The sequence below is a fragment of the Plectropomus leopardus genome, chromosome 8 (assembly GCF_008729295.1).
Source record: "Plectropomus leopardus isolate mb chromosome 8, YSFRI_Pleo_2.0, whole genome shotgun sequence".
NCBI lineage: Eukaryota > Metazoa > Chordata > Actinopteri > Perciformes > Serranidae > Plectropomus > Plectropomus leopardus.
In genome coordinates this window covers 3,235,600-3,257,181 of record NC_056470.1, presented here as the reverse complement: position 1 = coordinate 3,257,181, position 21,582 = coordinate 3,235,600, and the positions used below count along the sequence as shown (strand labels likewise).

Sequence of the window (21,582 nt, the reverse complement as noted above, 5' to 3'; positions counted from 1 at the left end):
GTCTATGTTTTTTATTTAGTTAGTTATTTTACTGTCTAATCGCTTGCTCCACTCCAGTTGGTGGCGGTAATGCACCGGAAAGTTTGTCAACCACCAATAAACCTCAAAGAAGAAGGAGAAGACACTCCGGTACAGCAGGTGGCGGCATGCACCGTAACGCTGCTGTGTTGCCCGCCAATATAACTGAAGAAGAGGAATAAGAAGCGGCAGCACTGCAAATAAACACAAAGAAGGAATGACAGAGTAAAGAACATGTAATGGTGTGAGGGTGAGATTCAGCCAGTAGTCTCTTAAATGTTTAAGAACCGGGAGGCTCCGTGTGTGTGTGAGATATGAAGGAGAGTCCTGCAGCTCAGCGGCTCTGTCAGCTGCTCTCTCCTGTTAGCTAGCTGTAGCTCCTAGCTAGCCTGTGTGTCGGCTAACACTCACACAGCCTCACTTTTTCACCACAAAAAGAGGAAACATTTACCAATTGAAGACGATTCTTTAATTTGGACAAACAGGTAAGATTTCTTCGCTGTCTGAAATAACGCATTCCTCTGTCCTGTGCGCTCCTGCACAGTCGGCTAACGTTCAGTGAGAGGGCTCACCAAACTGCATTCAAAACTCTTACAAACGGAAATTGATCTTAATGTATAGACGACATATACGGAGCCACCGCAAGATATTCCCAGGAAGACTACCGTTTTACTGTCAAGCAGCCTTACGGCATATATGCTATACACACAAGGCTGATTTCAAGTCCTTCACGAGACTCTAAATGTTTATGTATGTGGCGATAAGACGCACTGTAATGGTGTTTTCACACACACACACACACACACACACACACACACACACACACCTCAATATTAAGAAAGGCTTCACGACCTCATGTTTATTCTTTGGGGCCATCACAAAGCCGGTAAGTCACAGTGCCAGCCAAGTAGCAGTGGTCAGAATATGTTTGTAACTGCTTAACAAATGAGTTAACACCCAGCTACAGAAGACATTATATGACAGAAAATACTCCGACTAAATTCTTACCAGATGTAAATGTGTTTTATATATATATATATATATGCATATATGTATAGTTTTTTATTTATAATCTTCCCAAGAGCAACCAGGCCAAGAGGGCACCCTAACCCTAACCCATAAAACATGGTTACAACAATAAATACATGCAGACAAACACAAGTCATACATTACAAAGAGAGAGCACAATGTCCTCTTAAAATGCAAAACACAACAGTCAAGTGCATTAATATGTGCAATATTCAATTAGAGTAGCAATCACATTGACCAACAGTGCTATTTTCTGAAAGTGACTTAAATTCCCCCATAGTGATCAGCTCAGACAGTTTCCGGTCCTTCTCTAAGTTATTCTAAGTAGAGGGGAGGCATATGTAAAAGCTTTTTTGCCAAGTTCTGTGCAAACCCTGGGGACCATCTTTAAGAGAATACTGTGAGTGCAGTATTTTACTTGTATTGTGCCTTGTATTTTACAAGGCAAATCAGTATGTAGTTTTCTTCTGATTAGGCCCAGTTCACAGAAATGTCTATTCAAAGTGTGGATGCTGGTTATAATTTTGTGATAGTGGGCTAAAATCAGGAGTAGCTATTTCCTAATTGCTAAATTCAGTTGCAAAGTATAATACAATAAAATATAATATATACATTTCAAACTTTTTTTCTCACAAATGTGGGATTTTTTTAAAATTTGTATTTACAATAGCCTCGAAATGCTGTCTTACTTTTTACTAATTATTCAAGTCTTGGCCCCCCGATTCGATATTATCCCAATACTTAATTTCAATTACAATATTATTGCAATTTTAAAGATATTATGATATAAATTGCAATGTATTGCGATTTATTACTTTTTTTCAACTGCAAATTATGCCCCCAAAGGACATCATTTTTAACATCTGTTTTATTTATTCTACTTAAAAAAAAAAAGTTTTCATTCTGTTCATCACACAGCCATTTTTAATGCAGAGGTTTTTTGTAGTAGATTGAAAAAAAACAATTGATTTTATTAGAATAGTAGGCTACCAAAAGTTAGATTTTTTTGTAAAATTTAGAATTATTGTTATAAAAATGATACATGGCTTAGTGTATAGAAACAATATTGCCATGCAAAAAGATATAATATTTTGCTGTGTCGATTTTCTTTACTGCACCCTCACCAAGCAGTATATCAGTGATACTAAATCTGTGTCCTGAGGGCCAAATCTGGCATTTTTGAACTTCTAATGGAAATAAGATGACATACAGGCTTCATTTATTCAAGCAAAATTACCAGAGGGTCAGGGCTAAATATTTATATATTTATTCTTAATGTTTGTTGAGTGACTGGCCCCTAGCCTCCTGTCATTTTGCATTGGTGACCCCTGAACAGAGCTCCCACTCAATATTTCACATATTTCACATTACTGCCCTTTGCTCTCCTGAGTCTGAGTCGGTTTAATTTACCTCTTGATGGTATCATGTAAACCTGTATTCTTGTCATTAATCTTTTCCAGTCTAAAATCTGATGTTGATAACAGGGACTGTTCCTCTCTGCTGCCACGCTGTGTGCTGTGCAGCTCAGTCCGCCCTCCATGGCTTCATCAGAGGTCAGCATGCAGGAAATGAGCGAAGTTGTGATCGTCACCATACCTGAAGCAGTGGGCGAGGACCTCCCCTCTGTGGTGGAGGAGGATAAAGCTGTGCTGGTGACTGCAGAGCTGACCCCTCAGCCAGGGTAACACATACACACTACACACAGCTTAGTGCCAAGACATATAGTACAGTGTGTATTTTTTAAGGACTTTGTGCTGTTAGGTTTGCTGATTTGAAACTTTAACACCTTGTGGTTTTTCATGTGGTTTTCCAGGGAGGGCATCCTCACGGTAGCACCAGTGGAAGCAGAAGCTGAGACCAGCAGAACAGATTCACTGACAAGAGAGGAGGCAGTCATTGGTAATGTGACCTGCAAGACTGTATTACACTCTGTAAAATGTGGCAGATCAATAGCAGTCAATGGTTTTTCCCCTTTTGTCAGACTATTTCCAAGGTGAAGAATAAACTATCATGCTCACCTTTTAGTGTTATTTAAATGTAGAGCGGAATGATATATTTCAATGTAGTGAAGAGTTTATCTTTAATGTTCTTTAATCTTCTGTTGAGATTTTGTGAAGTAAATGAAATCAACAAATCTCAGCAATGGTACATGTTTCAGTTAGAGCGGTCTTTTCAGTGTATAATTCAAATCACACAATCATCTTTACAATGTTGAAAATGCTTTTTACATCTTTAGTTGTAGATTACCTCAGGGATGATGTTTTTCTGAAGGAAAGGATATGATACTTACACATGTTGTTCAGCAAGAAAATCTTTACTAATGAATAGGAGTGGGGGAAAAAATCAATTCACATAAGAATCTCAATTCTCGTTTTTAAGGATTCAGAATCGATTCAAAAATCCTAAACATAGATTATAGTCTATATTTACTAAATATGCCATTCAGAGGGATGACTCAGATGCATAGTAGCTCTTTTAGAAGCCTCAGAATCCAGCCTGGGAATAAGGGTGTTTTTACGGGACCTTGTTCAATAAATACATGATGATAGATCCGATATTGGGTTTCCTCTGTCCGTATTTTATTAATATTTCGATGATAAAAGTATATTAGCATCAATGCTAATCACCATATAGGCTTCCCATGGTTCCATGGAGAGGTCAGAGGTTTGTCATCTCGAGGAAACTGCACTGTGATTGGTCTAATCCTACTGTATCTATCACTCTGTGTTATTGGTAGCGACTCGTGCATTAGAATAAACTCTGGTAGCACCTATAATAATAATAATGAGACAAGGGTAAATCAGGAGACAGTGTAACAAGCAGCAGGGCCTCATATGGATGTAAACTCTGTGTTCACTGCAGGCAGAGCAGGCAGGAGAATCAGGGCCCTCTCTGAAGTGTCAAGAGTGTGATGTGGCCCTCTGCATCATCACAGAGAGGAGCACAGATAATACACAAACAACTGCAAAAAAATGATGAAGCTTTTTTTGTACATAATAAAACCTCCATAATTTCATACACACTTTGCCACTGGCAAACAGACTGGAGTAGATCCTGAAATTACACCTACTGTATTTTGAATCAGGAATCGTTTTGAATCGAGAATTGATTCTGAATCAAATTGTGACCCAAAGACTCGAACTTGATTTGAATCATGTGTGATTCACACCCCTACTAATGAAAACCACTTTCAGGATTTTTTAAGCCTAAATGTAATCACCAGAAGTAAAAAGCTAATGTAAGGCTATAAACAAACTACACTATGGCCCCATCACCACTAGAGGCTGTAAAGCTGTGTTTGGCACGATGGCATTCTGTAGTCTCATTTAGCCACTTGTCAGCAACTGTATTTTTAAGACACATGAAAGCTTCAAAGTTCACATTGGGGTATCTACTGACATGTTGTTTGTCGTAGAACAAAATGTGAAAGTCTCGTGGTTGTGTGAACCACAGACCTTAATTCAGGCTTCTGATCAAAAACCCAATCAAAAAAAAACCCACTGAATTTAAGATGAGAAAACAAGAGGTGCAGAAATGCTGTCATTTACAGATTTTGGGACTTGTTTCTGGGGTTCTGTATTATGATCAGATAAAAGAATTGACAGGGTGGCTGTGTGAGGGTGTCTCTCTGTCTCTGTCTCTGCAGTGAAGTTAACTGAGGAGGTGGATGTGGAAGCCGATGTCTTCTACCCAATCACCTGTGGAGATGCCAAAGCCACGCTGGTGTGGAAGAAGTTTGTCTGCCCGGGAATCAATGTGAAATGTGTGCAGGTACTCACTGTCATTTTGAAACAATAGAGTCTGTGTGAATTTCCCGTCATATTTAAAGAGAAACTTTTTTGTGTGTTTTTTTGCGTTTTTAATTTTTTTTTCCCAGGATTGAGAGAGGCCGTGACAGCTGCTGCAGGGAAATAGACTGCATTGTAAACTCTACGGAAAATTTAGCACCGTCAATTTACGTCCACTTAAAGACGTGTCTCACTGCTGAAAAGATAAAACTTTTCATAAAACTGGTCCGTCTCTGCAGCAGAAAGACACAAATACTTTTGAAATTGGTGATACATGACCAGAGAAAACCGAGAAAAAGGACGCTTTTGCTCAAGTACCAGAATGCACTGCACCACACTATACATGCTCCTGCAGGTGGATGACGTAATGCGTTCCCATCCATGTGAAACAATTGTGGCTGGCTGAGTAACAATGCTTTATTCCTTTTAAACAGTAAGCTTAAACATGTTTCTGAAAACATGCAAGAAATATGCAACTCAGCAACACAAGAAATATGCAATATGCAACTCAGCAACACAATCTTGATTTATATTTGATCAGTGCTGCCTAGTTTTACTTCATCATTTCTGTTGTTTCTGTTTTTTTTTCTGACTTGTTTTTATTGTGCAGGAAACAGTATGGCACCCAGTTCCTGCTGGCAAACTCTCGCTATTAAAGCGGCACTAAAATATGCTTCTAGAAACATCTGAGGTGAGAAATAGGCAGTGCAGTAACAGAATCTTGGTTTGCATTTGATTGGCACTGCCTGGTTTTACCGTTTGATCTTATTTCGGTTTGAATTTGAGAGACAAGGGGGGGCACATGCATTCAGGTTTACCACAGGTCATCTAAACATAATAAGTATCCCTTTAAAGTGATAGATTCAGATTGTTATTATAAGTGTTGAGAGTGTCTGAAAACATTATGGAAAGGGTCCCTACTGAGAAAAAAATGTTTTTCTAACCTTTTGCAGATGTGTTTGTTAATGTGACCACTCTGAAATCTCAGGGAAGGTGACTTATTGCAGGAAAAATAACATTCAAAACATTCATGAGTATTGGAGAGAGCAGTGCTAGGACGTTTATGGTGTAGCATAGTGTCATGTAAAACACTTCTTATAACAATCTGAGCCTGTCGCTGTCAGAAACAAACACGGTCAGTGGTTGTAAGGTGACGATGCTCTGTTTCCTGCAGGGATTACATCGCACGCTTTTCCTTGTTCCAGATACAGCTCTCTCTCAGTACTGGACCATTTTTAAAAATGTGGCTGTCTCTATGAGTCACTTAGACAAAAAACATGGCGAAATAGGGTCAAGGATGAAAAATACCGTGACCCCTTAAGGAAATCTAGATGAAGTGGATCATTAACAGCTTTTCTTTCCTCTGTGATCAGTTCAATGAGCAGCTCATCAGCCCCAAGGAGTTCGTGTGTTTAGCGGGGAAATCCACTCTGAAGGACTGGAAGAGAGCCATCCGCCTCAACGGCACCATGCTCAGGTCTGCACTCTTCAAATACTTGAACACTGAATTTTGGTTTGATATTATTGGATAGAAACCCCAAGTCTTCTTGTTTGTGCAACATTTACTCAACGAAATCTCCATTGATTTCAGTGGACGTTTTATGAAAACATCTTGGAGTTAGGAGGTTTATATACCTGTTAAGAACGCTGGTGTCCAAGATTTCTCAACTGACTTTTGGACTTGTTAAGTATTATTCGGATGAGAGGCATTTAAACACATCCTCCACACTGGATCATGTTGCAGAAATACAGCAGGAATTTGACAAAATCCAGTGTTTACGAATAATGCAGAGATGGGATGAATTTGTGTTGATAATTGTGATTTTTGAAGATTAATTAAGATGCATTGATAATTTCACGAATTTTTAAACCAAACTACATTTAAAAATGGATACTTCCATACTTTAATATAAATATAAACTATAAAAATGTTTAATTCATGTCTTTTTTTCCAACAATGCCTTTGTTGATTTTAGCAACAATAAACAAAGACATACACATACACACATACCTGTACATGTGTACACAAATACACATAAAAGTGGACTCACAGAAGATTAATACTAAATTAAAACATGAAAATTAAATAATTGAATGAAAACAAAATGAAATAAATACATAAATAAATGTAGGTTGAGGATCGTGTTAGGGTGATACACTTCAGTTTAAGTACATCTTATATTAATGTACAAAAAATACAGAAAACCTCTGACAGATTTGGATGTAGCAGAGGTTAACTTATCGTCTACCCCCTGGTGCCTTCATCCTGTGGGCTCAGTCTGTCCTCTCTAATTAACACATGAAGGGACCGCAGAGGTAGTGAAAGATAGTTGATTACCCATAATACCATCTGCCATTTTTCCTCAGGGCAGAGTCTTACCATTACTCTGATTACTGACCTTTTTTCATGAAAGAGCAATAACACTTTTAGCCAATAATGAAACCATTTCTACAAAATATTGTTTTCTCCTTCTGATGTTATGATTAGCTGTATGTAAGCCTCATATGAAAAGCTTTGGGCCCAGAGGTATTTGTATGATGTGTCCAGGATGCTCTCTCTCACTGCTTCCCCAAAATGTTTTTATCTGCGTACACCAAAAACAGGGAAAAAGTCTATCTTTTTATTTTCCGCATTTGGTACTTACCTCAGGTAGAGCACTGTTGTATTTTTAGGTGTGGAGTGTATGTTTGCAGCAGCCAATTATTCTGCAGTAATTTATGATGTGTGTCAGTTGTTTTATCATAATGGGAAGGTTTGGCAGCACAGTATTGCCTATTTTATATCAGTAAAGAATTTCAATATAGTTTTCACCACTGGCTGCATCTAAGGCGTCTGGGCAGGCTGACATATGTCAAAAAACTTCAGCCACTGCATCCATTTGAATATATTTCATTGGTGCTGAGACTATGAAAGGTCCTGTCCACCAAAGTGTTTTTTTCTGAGGCCAGGGTATTTTTGAATTCTTTTTGTAATACTTTGCAGTGGGAGCACCACGTATTTACACTGTTCAACAAGTGCTTCAAAAGCGCTGCTCTCGTCACTGTTGCTTCAGCCATTCAATCACAGTGATGGAAACCGCGTGCACCACTGCACACTGTATGCTGCTGCTAAATGGCCTTCTCTGTCCATCTGCAGACTCTCGCACTGGTTGGTTTTTATACACAAAAGTGTACTTGAGCTGGTTTTCTCTTATTTGTGTACATACATGTATAAAAAACAGAATCAATATGGCCTGCGCTCTCTTGATGTTGGTCCCCATGGTTCGCACAGAACTTGGCAAAAAGGTTTAAATATGCCGCCCCCTCTTCTTAGAATAACTTACAGAAAGACCTAAAACTGTCTAAGCTGATCACTAGCAGTGAATTTAAATCACTTTTAAAAGATGGAGAAAAAAGCACCCTTGGTCAATGTGACGGCTACTCTAATATTAATGTGTTTGTCTGTTTGGTGTTGCATTTTAACTGGAGGCTGTGCTTGCTCTTTGTAATGTGTGATAGTTGTGTTTTTCTGCTTGTATATATTGTTGCAACAATGTATAATGCTACCGTCTTGGCACGGTTGCTCTCTTTAAATCTCTGTGAGTCTTTTCCTTTTCTCTGTTAAATAAAGGATGTATACAAAAATACCACAAAGACAAACTGTCACACCTGACATGTATGTTCCAAGTGCTGAGCAACAACAGTTACTGAACCCACACAGAGCAGCAGGTCGCTCTCTCTCCCTGCGTGCTTCAGCCTTTCCCTCATATGCTACCTCGTGCCGACATATTTGCTTATGCATCTTATAAGTCTGGTTGCTATGATACGGAATATCTGCTGAAGTAAACAAGTCGGCACAAGGTAGAGAACCCGCTTAAGATAAGGAGGGGCCGAAGCATGTAGATGGAGAGAATGGACCTGCAGATCTGTGTGGGTTCATGAGAGGAAACATAGTATAGGCTATATACTTTACATGAACACATTTCTCCACCATTGTTGTTGTTGTTGTTGTTGTTGTTTAACACTTGAACATGTTAGATCTGACAGTTTGTCTTCGTGGTAGGCTAGTTGAACATTTTTCACCTCTTTTTCAGCTCTGACAAAGAAAAGCTCAACCAGCAGCACTCGGCACAGAGTTCATGCTAGGCGTCTCGTTGCACTGCTGGCATTTGTAGCATGGTGTAAATATGCAGCGCTTCCATTGCAAAACATTAAAAAACACACTGGCCTCAGATAAAAACACTTTAGTGGACACGACCTGTTAGCCCAAAGCTCCACTTAAACGCTTAATGTTCAGTGTCAAGACAACTCTGTTAATTACATTTCTGATTGATTCTCTCAAGGAAAACAACAAATGTGAAATTTAATATTGACATGAAAGAAACGCTTTGGTCAATGCCAGTGTTTCATTAGCATGTTGACATGCTTCCAGTTAGCATGTTAGCACGGTGAAGATGGATGTGCTGAAGGAGGCTCATCAGGGAGACTAAGGGTTTGTGATTTCAGGCCAGAGAAAAACCAAAGTCGTACACGGCTGTATAGATGATTATAGTGTGTGTCAGCAGATCTATAAAAATGTGTTTGAATGGTTGTTGTGCCTCAGGATGACACATGGCGGTCAGTCAACACTGTAGTGTATTCTGATATGTTTGATTTGACAGGAAGATCATGGACTCAGGTGAGCTGGACTTCTACCAGCATGCAAAGGTCTGCTCCAACACATGCCGCAGCACCAAGATAGACCTGGTGGGAACCAAAGTGTCCATCAGCAGCGATCATTCTGCTGAACTGGTTCCTGCCACCCCCTCATCAGCTGACTGTAAGTTCCACAGTATCAGCGGTCCTACGAGTTCAGGGCTCGTTCTGGTCTCAGAGCTGGAACTGTTAGAAGACTTTAAAATCTCTACAATCAGCACAGATTCAAGCTGGACACCCAAGATTAGTGTCACCAACTCAGTCTCTGAGCAAATGTTTCCCCTCTGTTCCTGACTTAGGATGTTGACTAATGGCCAGAAAAGTGTTTTTTTCAGGGTTTTTTGATGATGTCACAGTGAAGTTGATCTTTGTTTGGATATTTTCAGTGCTTCATCATTGTGTCCTATCAGACAGCTGTGTGAAATTTTGTCATACTTAGGCAATTAATTCTTGAGTTATGGCCAAAACATTTATTGTGTGGTCACAGTGACCTTTGACCTTTGACCACCAAATTCTAATCATTCATCCTTGATTCCAAGTGAAGATTTAATTTGTGCTAAATCAGAAGAAATTCCCTCAAGGTGTTCTTGAGATATTATGATCAAAAGAATGAGGTACAAGAGGTCAAGGTGACCTTGACCTTTGACAAAAAGAAACCCCAAACTCTCAGTAAATCTTTGACTCATAGTGGACATTGGCCGGGCTGTAGCCATAAAAACAACAATGCAGAACAAGAAAAGCTTCTGAACCATAATGGAAATCTGCATCAGAACCCAGAATAAATACAACAGCAGATGTAGACACACTGTCAGGGTGTAAGTCCAGTGATGTGGTTCACTGAGTGTTGTTTGCTATGTGTGTTGTAGTGAACGGAGCGGCAGCCTCGTTTCCAGAGGTGTCAGAAGAAACTTCAGAGTGGGTCACAGCCATCGGAGGTGATCAGAAACCTGCAGACACACTCACCTTCATGTGGAATGAGTTGGTTGAATACACTGTTGCATTCTTGATGATGTTAAGTATATATATTTGTGTGTGTGTGTTCAGAGGACTCTGTGGCATTCTGGCGTGCGGTGAAGGAGGCTGGACTGCTGGAGGAAGTGATGGAGGATTTCCAGAAGGAGCTGCAAGAGGTGTTAAAGGGATTACAGGAGAGAGTCTGTGACCCACCACTGCAGGTCAAAGGTTAGAAAAACACACACTCAGCACACAGAGAGACACAGAGCGCACTCTGACACACACACACACACACACACACGTATGTGTGTTTAACGATTGAAGACACAGCTCAGGGAGGAGGTGGGCTGGTACCAAGCAGCACCACAATGCACCATCCCCTGCTGTCATGGAAATGCATGTCATCACAGCTTGGCTTTGGCATAGCGCCTAACAAGTACTGACCTGCCCCGAGGCAAAAATCCATAATATAATCTTTTGTTGTCTCTAATTTTAAATGTCAGCATGGACAAACACAAAGTTGAATGTGTCAGAGTTTTGTTGTTCTTGGTCACATTAAACAAGGAGAAATATTCCAAATGCTCATCTGTTCAGGCAGATTAGGAGCTAAGAAATGAGCTCGTGTGCACAGCGTTTTCACACAAAACAACATTTGAAGTATCAGATGGCTCAGCGGGGACATCCGTTTTTAAGGGATCTGTGGAATTGCCCTTTAATGTTTAACATGGCTGTGTCCCATTGAACATGTTTTTTTTTTCAGATGCTGTTTTGCTCAACAATATAGTGCAGAACTTTGGGATGTTGGACCTGGTGAAGAAGGTTCTGGCCAGTCATAAGAGCCAGATGGACCGTTACAGAGAGCAGTACACTCGCAGCCTCGCAGGTCAGTACAACAGTCCTCAGAACTGTTGTCCCATCATGCTTTTGGGGGCTTAGAACATCTGGAGCTCTAGAGAGTGCAGTGGACTGTTGACATGTCTACCTCAGACAGCAGTCAGGCAGTTTCAGCTGATCAGAATGCGGCTGCCATGGCTGTAACAAGGACCAGAAAGGCTCAGCAGGGAACCACTGATCAGCTCAGCAAACTCCTCTGTTGTGTTTTTTTCTGTGTGTGCTGAATGCTTTTGTGGCTCATGAACACAGAGCTCTTCACCACACCCTTTTTTCCTCAGCAGCAGTTTGTGGTTTTGGAGTCACCGTGTGGATAATTGATCTATCAGATTGTCTATCATCGTACAGAGCTGATCAGTTTAGATTGATTGATGAGAGGAGCAGCTGTTGCAGAGTGAAAACAAACTTTTATACTCAGCACAATGACTGGTTAACTGACATTCTGCTGCTCCGTCTGTATCCAGAGTACGTTCTTCACTTCGAGAGTGTGGTGAAATGAGTAACTGAGCAGTAGGCTGTATATAGCACCCCTAATGACAGTCATGCTCCATTTGTTACGTTGCAACAAATGTTTTAATCATGGCAGGCCACCATGAATAAACGAATGTGTGAGAAACCCTGCTATTAAAAGTGCTACAGTATATAAATAAATCTGCATTGCCTAGAGAAATGACCCCCCTGCATTGTGCATGAAGGGGTTAATAGGAAGCCTGTGTGTGTTTGTACACTCTGCTGATGTGTGTCTCCACCTGTAGCTCTGGAGCAGCAGTGTGACGAGCACAGGAAGCGAGCCAAGGAGCTGAAGAGCAAATCCCAGCACCTCAACAATGTCCTGATGACCCTCACCCCAGTCCCTGCTCCCCCCACGCCCAAGCGCCCCCGGCTGACCCGTGCCATCTCTGGCCCCGCCTCAGTGAGCGCCACTTCCACGCAGATCACTCTGCCTCTGAACCAGCTGAGCGGCCTGCCGCTGGGCAAGGTGCTGACCGTGGCAGGAGCCCCTTCTGCCACAAACCTGGGTGGGTACACCCTCCTGACCTCCTCGCTCTCTGGGTCAGAGCTGGCGGCCGACGCCTCTAACCTGACCGTGCTGTCCACAACGGCAGGTCAGGAGGGCGCGGCTGGCGGCTCCACGGCTTCCACCGCCTTCGTTAAAGTGGTCGGCCCTCAGTTTCAGCTGGTGACGCTGCCGACCGCGCTGCAGAGCCTGGCCACTGCACAAAGTGGCGTCCAACAACAGGTTGGCAGCATCAGTGTGGTGGATGCCACGGCAACAGTTGCAGAGGATTCACAAGAGGAGGGCCAGGCTGATGGCGAGGAGGAATGTCAGCCAGAGCAGGTTAAAGAGCAGGACGGCGAGCAGCCGGCAGAGCAGCAGTGAGACGCAGCACAGCTGTTCTGTGTGGTCTCCCAGCTGGTAATTGCCTTTGTTTCACGAGTGTGGACCCTGGACTGAGAGATGGCTCAGGGCTCCTACAAGTCAAGCCAATTTCATTTAGAAAGCCGAATATCACAGATCACACTTCGCTACAAAGGGGCTGTACAGCATACAGCATCCCTCTATCCTCGGACCCTCCAAGATGATAAGGAAAAATTTCCCAATAATGGTCCACATTTTGACCTTTACTGATAATTTCATGCAGCGTTTTCATTTGTCCTTAAACAAAACCCATGAGCCTTCTGTGTAGATGTCCTTTAACTTTCAAGATCCATTTCTATCAGAGTGGCATCTGCTGTGAGGAGTGTGTCTGTCAGTAGTGGTGTTCCTGTAAATATGTACAATATATTTGATACCGCTGTTTCTGTAGGGATTCGTACCATATAGGCTGGAAAAAGGCAGTATTGTTCTGTTTGGTAATAAATGCTCAGTTTTCAAGAAAAGCGTGTATTATTACATAATGTCATAATAAATGACAAATACAAATTTTTATCTCAACCCTTAAAAGGAGGAGAAAAAAAACCTAAAGCTGACAAAAAAACGCTCCACTGATGCTTTTCTCCGGATGTCTTCATCTAATAGTTTGTTCAGTCATCATGTGACGGTGTCAGCAGTCATCACATGACACATGACAGGAGTTATTACAATCCAAACTTGTTGAGATGATAAAAAAAAGAGAAAAAAAACTTTTGCGACTTACATACACTAATATGGTAATTCCTGTTGAGAAAAATTATATTGTCTATTAACCCTTTGAAACCTGAGCAAGTGGGTCTGATTTCTTTCAGAACATGGGAGGAGGGAAGTGAGCCTTTTTTTTTAAAAAGATATTTTAGGTTTTTTTCCCTTTATTAGATAGTACAGACTAAGTGTGAAAGGGGGAGAGAGAGAGAGGGACTGACATGCAGCAAAGGGAAAAAAATTGGAATCGAACCTCTGGCTGCTGTGACAAGGACACAGCCTTTACATACGAGGCGCCCGCTTTACCAAGTGAGCTCCTGGGCAACATGGATATAAGCAGTTTACCAAGAAATTGCCTAAAATGAAAAGAAATGAATAAACAGTTACACCACCAGATGGCGCCACCGTCTAACCGTTAATGGCCTTTGTGCCACTCAGACTTTGCGGTTCGTGTGTTTGTCCAGCAGATTGAGACGCCTCAGAGCCGTAGCTTCAGAGCAGAGTCCACAGATTGAAGCTTCTGTTATCGGAGTCTTCAGAGAAACGGTCTCTTAAATAATGTGAACGATCACTCTATTTATTATGCATCATGGGGAATTTAGAAATGTGTAAATCCAGCTCTTAATTTCAGTGGAACGATTTAGATTTATGGACACAAACTTGGCAAAAGGTTGATTTTGCAGGATATGACCTTGTAAAAACTGTGAAAGAAATGGTAAAAATAGACGCACTGTTACTTGGAGGAAAATGTGAAGAATCGAGACACACCAAGGTTATAATATCTGTTAAAATCACCTGTATGGTGAAACAGTCTGACTCCTATTACAACTGCGTATTTGCTCTGACCATTTGTTGTAATGTGTCACCGTTTTGGTGCTGTGGCAGTGAGGGTCAGTCTATCCATTCAACATTCCAACATTTTAAATTTATCTTCATACTCACATCATGAGAAATATTCATTTCACATTATAAATTCGGGATAATTCTGTATAAAACAACAACAAAAAACACCATATATCTAATTATTTGACTAAATTTTCACCATTATTTTTACCCATCTCCTGCAAACCTACCTTTGCTTTTAATCGAATATGTACCAATTTTAGGATTGAGGACTACAATGTATTTAACTTTTTGAGTAATTTCAAAAAATGGGGAAAGGCAATGAGTAAGGAAAGAAGAAACGACTCAGAAATCAACAAGAAATTAGTATAAAGTACAAGAAAATTACCCGAAAATGAGTTTAAAAAACGAAAGAGAACGATTTAAAAAAAATAAATAAATAAAAATTCTGTAACATAATTTTAAAGACGTAATGATGATGATCATAAATATATGGGCTATCTCTCCCTAGCTTTTCCACGGAAAATGTCCTAGACATTCCTAGCTTTTAAAAACACTTTTCTAAATGTACTTATTTCATGCAAATTTTGGATTTTTTTATGATCAATTTGCTCATTACCCTTTTCCAAGGTTTTGGAAGAAGTCGCAATAAATTGTTGGTGGCGCAAAGGTTTAAAAACTTGAGAAAGAAGTCTGAACGCCGCGCAAGAAAATTGGTGTTGCTCCGGGTTTTTAAGGGGTTAAAATGCCAATCAGTGTATATTATTTATGCCGAATTGAATGGATATTTTATTGAAGACATATAATCTAGTCAAGTCCAGGTATGAGTCTATCGATTAGTTAGAAAATATTAAATCAAAATTCTGAATGGAGTTTAGCGCGATGGGACGGAATTGAGGCTGAAATCAGTTGCACAAGTAGGATTTTCTTTTACCTTGTTGGTCAAACAGGAAAGTGGTTTTATTCATGTTTTTATTAAACAAGCATAATTTATTGAATGACACACGGTGATGCCAAGAAGACAGAGATGAGTTGTTACACAGAAGGCAACCCAGTTAAAAGCATATAGGCAGGCATACGATACTGTTGGATACATGGCGGCATCTCAAGTGAACCTGCACCAGTTCTCTGTAGTTTTTCTCTCCGCAGGTTTCATCTATAAGCTCAAGTCATCGTAGGAGTAATAGGGCTCCTCCACTGAGCGCACAGAGATTTTGAAGTGCCGGCGCAGAAAGCCTCCGTAACGCTTGTCCCACTTCAGGTTGTTCAACTTTGGTCGGATCCTCCTCATGAAGCCCCCATAGCGCTTCTGCAGCTCCTCTGGCTCTTGGCTCTCCTCCGCCGAACTACTCCTCTTTGACTTGGGGCCGAATTTTCGTAAAAAGCCGCCGTAACGTTTAACATAACTATGGAGCATCTGGTCCTCCGGAGAGCCGTCTGCGTCCTGCGGCGCGTCTGCATCTCTCTCCACCAGCCTCTTCAACAAGTCCTCGTATTTCTTGGGCAGCGCCCCGGCCTTCAGGATGTAATTATCGCGCCAGGGAGAGGTGAAGATTTTGTTTTTGTTCTTGTCGATTCTCTTGATGAAGCCTCCGTAGCGTTTGACCAGGTCCGCCTGCTGGCTCTCCTGCTCACCCGCAACTTCATCCTGGCTGAAGTCCGCCAGCGCCGGAGCCTGCTCGCAGCTGTCCAGCTGCCCCTCACACTCCGCGCTGCACGGCTGCAGGCACACAGAGACAAGAGGATGAAACCAACATCTGTGCGCACACACGGGGTGTCACCACAGCAAGCTGCATGCTGCTGGAAGTCAGCTTTACACCTTTTTTTGTTTGTAAAATATATTTCTAAGGGTTTGGCATCAGCTTTATCGGTATTTATGAGTTAAATTTTCAAACCTAAAATGTCATGGGTCGCTGTATCCCATATTCTCGATAGCTTATCCTGCCTCATTATGGCTGCACATTCACTCAATACTCAACCTAACAAATTTGCTATCTTTAACTTTAGATAATAATAATAATACTACTACTACTACTACTACTACTAATAATAATAATAATCATCATAATAATAATAATAATAATTAAACAAAGTAAATGAAACTGCTAGAGAGACAAAATAATGCTTTTGGAAGTTTGGCACATGATTTTAGATTCTTGCAAGTAGAAATCAAAAGTTAAAATCAAATTTAGGCTTCTGCTGACTAATTTTAACATGAAAATCATGACAGTAATTGTCTCTCCTTTGTGCCTCAATGCGCTGGGTGTGAAGTTGTCTCTGTGCTCTTACCAGGCTGCTGAAGGCGGCGTCACGGCTGAGGATCTGCTGCATGCATTTCTGACACTGTGAAGAGCAATCTGCACGGATGGAGGGCGGCAAGCTCAGCATGAGCACCAGGACATACCACTCCATTCTTCACCAGATTCCTGACACACAGACACACAGACACACACACACACACACACACACAGAAACATGACAGGCAGTGCCGGTGAGTCTGGATCAGAGTTGCTGTGCCAGAATTCCTGAAATGACTTTACCTGTAGTACTGAAAAATACTCATTTCTACCTTTACTCTGTGACTCAAAACAGTCTATGTTATGGGTTATGTAGTCCTGTGCGCAATGCGTAATGGCGCCAAGTCCTCTTTCACCTCTTTGTAATTTAACTCCAAACAGAGAAAGCTGACATGCGGTCTGAACTCACACTGGAAAGACAAGAAAGTATAAAGTGTTGAGTCGGTACCTCAGGAGTTGGACAGATACTTCCAGCCGTATTAAGACTCGCAGAGGCGCATCTACCATCAAATGTCCGTCCTCCAGCTCTTCTCCAACTGTTTCTCCTGCGCGGTTCTCCGCCGCTCTTTTTATCGCCGGAGACTTGGCTGTGTCACCGCAGCGCATCACAGCAGCTTCTACTGAGGGACCAATGGGAGGGAAATATACTGCGTAAATATTCCCACCGCCTCCCGCTCCAGGAGTTTCTAACAACGCCCACACAGAGGAGGTATAGGAGCAGCAGCGCTGTGCGTCCCATAAGCACATCATCATCATCATCCTCATCATCATCATCATCATCATCATCATCACCACCATCATTATCATCATCATCACCACCAACATCACCATCATCATCATCACCATCACCATCATCATCATCACCATCACTATCATCATCACTATCACCATCACCATCACTATCACTACCATCATTCCATCTCTGGGGGATCAAACACTCGGCTGTAAATCATACTAACATCAATTAACAACCTTTTTTTCTCTTTTCCAGTAACATCTTTAAAATTTAACCTACAAAGGAGAAGAAGAAATCATTTTCAATTCAGACATGAACCGAAACCTCAGCTGGACAGAGAACACTAACATGAACAGGGCTGTGCAGAGAGCTTTAGAGGGCCAGGTGATCAAAGTTAAACAAGGGCACCTGGAACACCAACATATTTTACAGCACAACCTGTTGAATTAGAGCAGCCCAGATTCAAACTGAATGTAATACGGAACCTTACAATAAACCACATCACTATAAAGAATAGGATTATCACATCACTTTAATCAGCAGCGCAAACATTGTGGGAATTTGTGACACAAAAGCTATTACAGAGGCTGAGTACTACACCAATTGGTGGTAGTGATGCACCAAAACGTTGTTAACCAACTGTTAATAAACTTCAAGAAGAGAAGAAGAAGACGATGTGGTTGAGTTTCTCCAGTTATTCAGTTTATGGAGTTTGAAAACAGTGTGATTATGAACATTTGAAGTGCCATCATTGTTCTCACAGCCAGAATGGGAAATGTGACGCTAATAGAGTGAGGTTTTTTATTTTTAGATTTCCAGCTTTAAAGGAAAACAATTTATCTCAGGTTGCCGACTTAACAAACAGGCATGGCATGGCATCATGGGCAGCTTTAAAACAAACAAGCATCACCTTCAGCATCATTTCCTGACACATGCTCGTGTGTCGACAGCATTTTCACACAGGTAAGTTAAGTAAAAATAAGTTTAACTGTAATGTAATTCCTGTTAGCTCTGCTACACCAAATTATTTTAAAAAAACCAAACAATTTAAACTGCCCTTCATGTTTACAGCTAACATTAATCACCACGACAGAAGCTAGAAAAATATCTTGTTTTCTTGAGTTGAGAGTGAGGACACAGAGAGTGCTGAGTGGTCATTAGGTCACTTAACCTTCTTCTTTGAGCTAGCTGCTAACAGCTGCTTTTGAAATCTCCCACAGTGGGTCGCACACATGAAGATGTCTTTAAAACGTCACATCCACCCTGCCCATGGTCCCGTCCTGCTGGCTGTCCAGTTTATACTGACACTGTTTTGGCGCTGTTCCCCCCTCCCGTGGCAGCCTAAAGGCGAGAAACCACTCTGGCCCCTAATTCTGCGCTCATATATTATATAGAGAAGGGTGAGGGGACGTAACGGTGCAATATTCCCGCCTTAAACTGGCTATTGTTGGGTTGTTCCTGTAATCCAGCAATGTTAAAGCCTTATCACTTTTGTAAAGAATAAATTTGGAGAATTCGACATGGACTATAAAATAATTGAAGAATTTAGTTTTATTTGATTATTTTAGAATTTCATGACTTGTAGTTCTTGTAGAAATGTATCACTTTGTTCTAGGAGACACAGTAAAATCGAGCACATGCACGAAAAAACCCCAACATGTTCTCATCCAAGGTTGTCACATGTTACCGCTTTGCAGTGGACATCCGTGTTGACATATTACGTTTTTGGTATCTTTCTGCGTCTGCTGTTCATGAAATGGGTCACTATATACTAGGAGACATGGTAAAATCGAGCCCATGCACCAAGAAAATCCAACACATTGTCATTGCAGGTTGTCACGTGTTGCCACTTTGAAGCAGACTTCTGCGTCTACATATTACTTTTCAGCTATCATCTTATGTCTGCTCTTTATGATTGGGGATGGTGCTACTGTGATGTCAACAATTGCACATGGTGGGATGATGCTGCACACAGTAATTTTCGGCAACCAACCAGAATGTCAACAAACGCACAGGCTGGCACCTTAGATTAGGATTAGTGGAAGGAGGCACACGATCAAGTATAGAATAAACCCCCATTGCATTCAGACAAGAAGTAAAAACCAGACTCCAGACTGCTCCTAATATTACGTTGTTACTGGTAGAGTTTCAACCTGACGCTGTCCTGCAGCTGTCCCATTTGCACATGAAAGGTGGCTTTTGGCGTCATGATCTTACCCCAAATGTCAAAGCGGAGCTATTTTTGTAGTAAACAAAGTATTAAATGAGAATGGGGTGTAGAAGCTCAGTAAACCAAAAAAAGATTTTTATTCTGTGATAATGTGATATGAAGACATTTGGTATAAACATTTGAAAGAAAATATAAGCACGTTACTCATGGGGACAGAATTGTTGCTGCATGACAGGAATGAACCCTTTAGTGCTGATGCAACCAGGACAGTTTCATGTTTATCTGTATTCAACATCAACGGATGATCGTCTAACACCGTCTAATGGAAACATGAATACAACGAATACAGCAACACTTTGTCCTCAAGGTAAAAAACAAATTCAAGGTTTTCTCCAAACAGCAACAATAATACAGTACAGGCACAGCTTTCTTTACACTAAGTGCAATGTGCTCACACCTCCATTGCCTCTCAGCAGATCTACACCCACTGTATGTCATCTTTACATTCATGTGGTTCCTGTGGCCAGTAAATGCCTTCAGGCTGCTTTGTGTATGAGATAAGCAGCAGCGAGGTCAGCCAATGCTCTGTGTTGTACAGTGGGAGGACCCAGTGACATGACGATCAGGCCTCATTCAAAGATGAAGCCTTTTGCAGCTCATTGATGGACCAAGGTCTCCTTATTCTTGTTTTAGGGATGGAATGGCGAGAAACCTTGGGCATGGAACTGTGTGGAGCAACAACATACAACCCATGGTACAGTACACATGTGCTGCTCATTCTGGTGACAAGTCTCTTATGGGGATGAGGTTGATATTTCTTATTCCAAAGTAAGAAATAAGATGTCTTGGTACATAACATTCCAGTTAATATTTGATTCTATTTGCACATTTTGTTTCATTTCAGATACAAGTTAATTCTTCACTCAAAGATAAAAATGAATCTCTGTAAATACCATGATGATTATGTTCGACATGTCATCACTCACAACACTGTGAATGTGCTTTGCTCCTGCGGCTCGTGCAAGGTGCTGCTGCGCAGTACTCAGGAGGCTGACACCTACAATTAAAATGTATCTTTTTAACACACAGAGCACTCTCACAGCCCAACTGAGATTTTCACACACTTGTGACACGATTTAACCATGAGGATTTAGTTCGCCAGTACAGTCACTAGTTTATTTTCACACAGCTATTGAACACTCTGCTCCAGTGTGGTATTTTAAATAGCATCTGCCTTTACGTAACCAAAAAAAAAAAAGCATGACGTTTGATACAATGGCCTCAATCTCTAGGGTGCCAAATAATATATCGGAAGATAAGGAGCTCCCGAAAATCACTGTTCAATTTGTGTTCATTTACGGCTGCTGTTCTTTGTATTAATTGCTGACAGCTGCTTTTTAAATCTTCTGCAGTGTGGCCGCACACATAAACATGTCTTTCTTGCTTTACCTATTACACAAACCTCATTTCAGCGCTGCTACCACCTCTGCTCCCGGGTTAGAGGTGAGACTCAGGGTCCCCAATGGCGGTCGCAAGGCCTTCCTGATTTTAAGGGGTGTAAGAAAACTTTTTAAAAGGAATGTATATGGTAGGCGTGCTTTTGTTAGCTAAATTTAATCACATGCTGTTACAGTGTCATCCTACCATGTGCTTGTGTTGACATCCTGGCATCAGTAGCGGCATCCCAAAAGTGCCAAGTTGAAACGCAGCGGGTAATGATGTAATATAAGGAGCAAGAAGGTCTGTATAGGGGAAGCAAGAGGGGCGGTGGATGGGTCTGACAAACCCCAGTGTCATGTGGGAGTTCGCTGTTTACTTCCCATCTGAATGTGATTCTTTTTTTTTTTTACATGTCAGCATGTCTGTTTGTTGACTTTCTGGTGTTAATTTACATGTGCTTTTGTTGCCTAAACATAACCATGTGAAGCATAATCCCACCATGTGCTTGTGTTGACATCAGCATACATCAGGTAGCAGCATCCCAAAACATCAACAGCAGGCGCATAAGGATAGAGCGTAATATGTAGATGCCGAAATCCACTGACAAAGTGGCAAGAGAAGGC

General features: G+C 41.3%; 2 protein-coding genes across 4 annotated transcripts; one reads left to right on the top strand and one right to left on the bottom strand.

The window, feature by feature from the left end:
• Positions 1-178: 178 nt before the first annotated feature.
• On the top strand, positions 179-13,267 carry gmeb2 (glucocorticoid modulatory element binding protein 2). 3 transcript variants are annotated; one of them, XM_042492704.1, is made up of 10 exons: positions 179-503; positions 2,571-2,728; positions 2,861-2,946; positions 4,694-4,818; positions 6,209-6,312; positions 9,476-9,633; positions 10,376-10,444; positions 10,554-10,691; positions 11,224-11,346; positions 12,110-13,267. In XM_042492704.1, the coding sequence occupies exons 2-10, from the start codon at positions 2,586-2,588 to the stop codon at positions 12,733-12,735; spliced, it is 1,572 nt and encodes a 523-aa protein (XP_042348638.1). In that variant the 5' UTR covers positions 179-503; positions 2,571-2,585; the 3' UTR covers positions 12,736-13,267. The 3 variants fall into 3 exon arrangements, with proteins under 3 accessions (XP_042348638.1, XP_042348637.1, XP_042348639.1); XM_042492703.1 differs by having other exon boundaries at positions 2,532-2,728; XM_042492705.1 differs by having other exon boundaries at positions 2,508-2,728.
• Positions 13,268-15,420: 2,153 nt separating this feature from the next.
• Positions 15,421-17,133, bottom strand: pdyn (prodynorphin). The gene is made up of 3 exons (XM_042492610.1): positions 17,062-17,133; positions 16,606-16,742; positions 15,421-16,036 (listed from the first exon to the last, which is right to left on the bottom strand). The coding sequence occupies exons 2-3, from the start codon at positions 16,726-16,728 to the stop codon at positions 15,473-15,475; spliced, it is 687 nt and encodes a 228-aa protein (XP_042348544.1). The 5' UTR covers positions 16,729-16,742; positions 17,062-17,133; the 3' UTR covers positions 15,421-15,472.
• Between the last annotated feature and the right edge of the window lie 4,449 nt (positions 17,134-21,582).

Coding starts and splice junctions, on each gene's coding strand:
- gmeb2 (XM_042492704.1), top strand. CDS start 2,586: ATGGCTTCATCAGAGGTCAGCATGCAGGAAATGAGCGAAGTTGTGATC. Junction 4,819..6,208: donor TCAATGTGAAATGTGTGCAG/GTACTCACTGTC, acceptor CTCTGTGATCAG/TTCAATGAGCAGCTCATCAG. Junction 11,347..12,109: donor GTACACTCGCAGCCTCGCAG/GTCAGTACAACA, acceptor CTCCACCTGTAG/CTCTGGAGCAGCAGTGTGAC.
- pdyn (XM_042492610.1), bottom strand. CDS start 16,728: ATGGAGTGGTATGTCCTGGTGCTCATGCTGAGCTTGCCGCCCTCCATC. Junction 16,037..16,605: donor ACGCCGCCTTCAGCAGCCTG/GTAAGAGCACAG, acceptor GTGTGCCTGCAG/CCGTGCAGCGCGGAGTGTGA.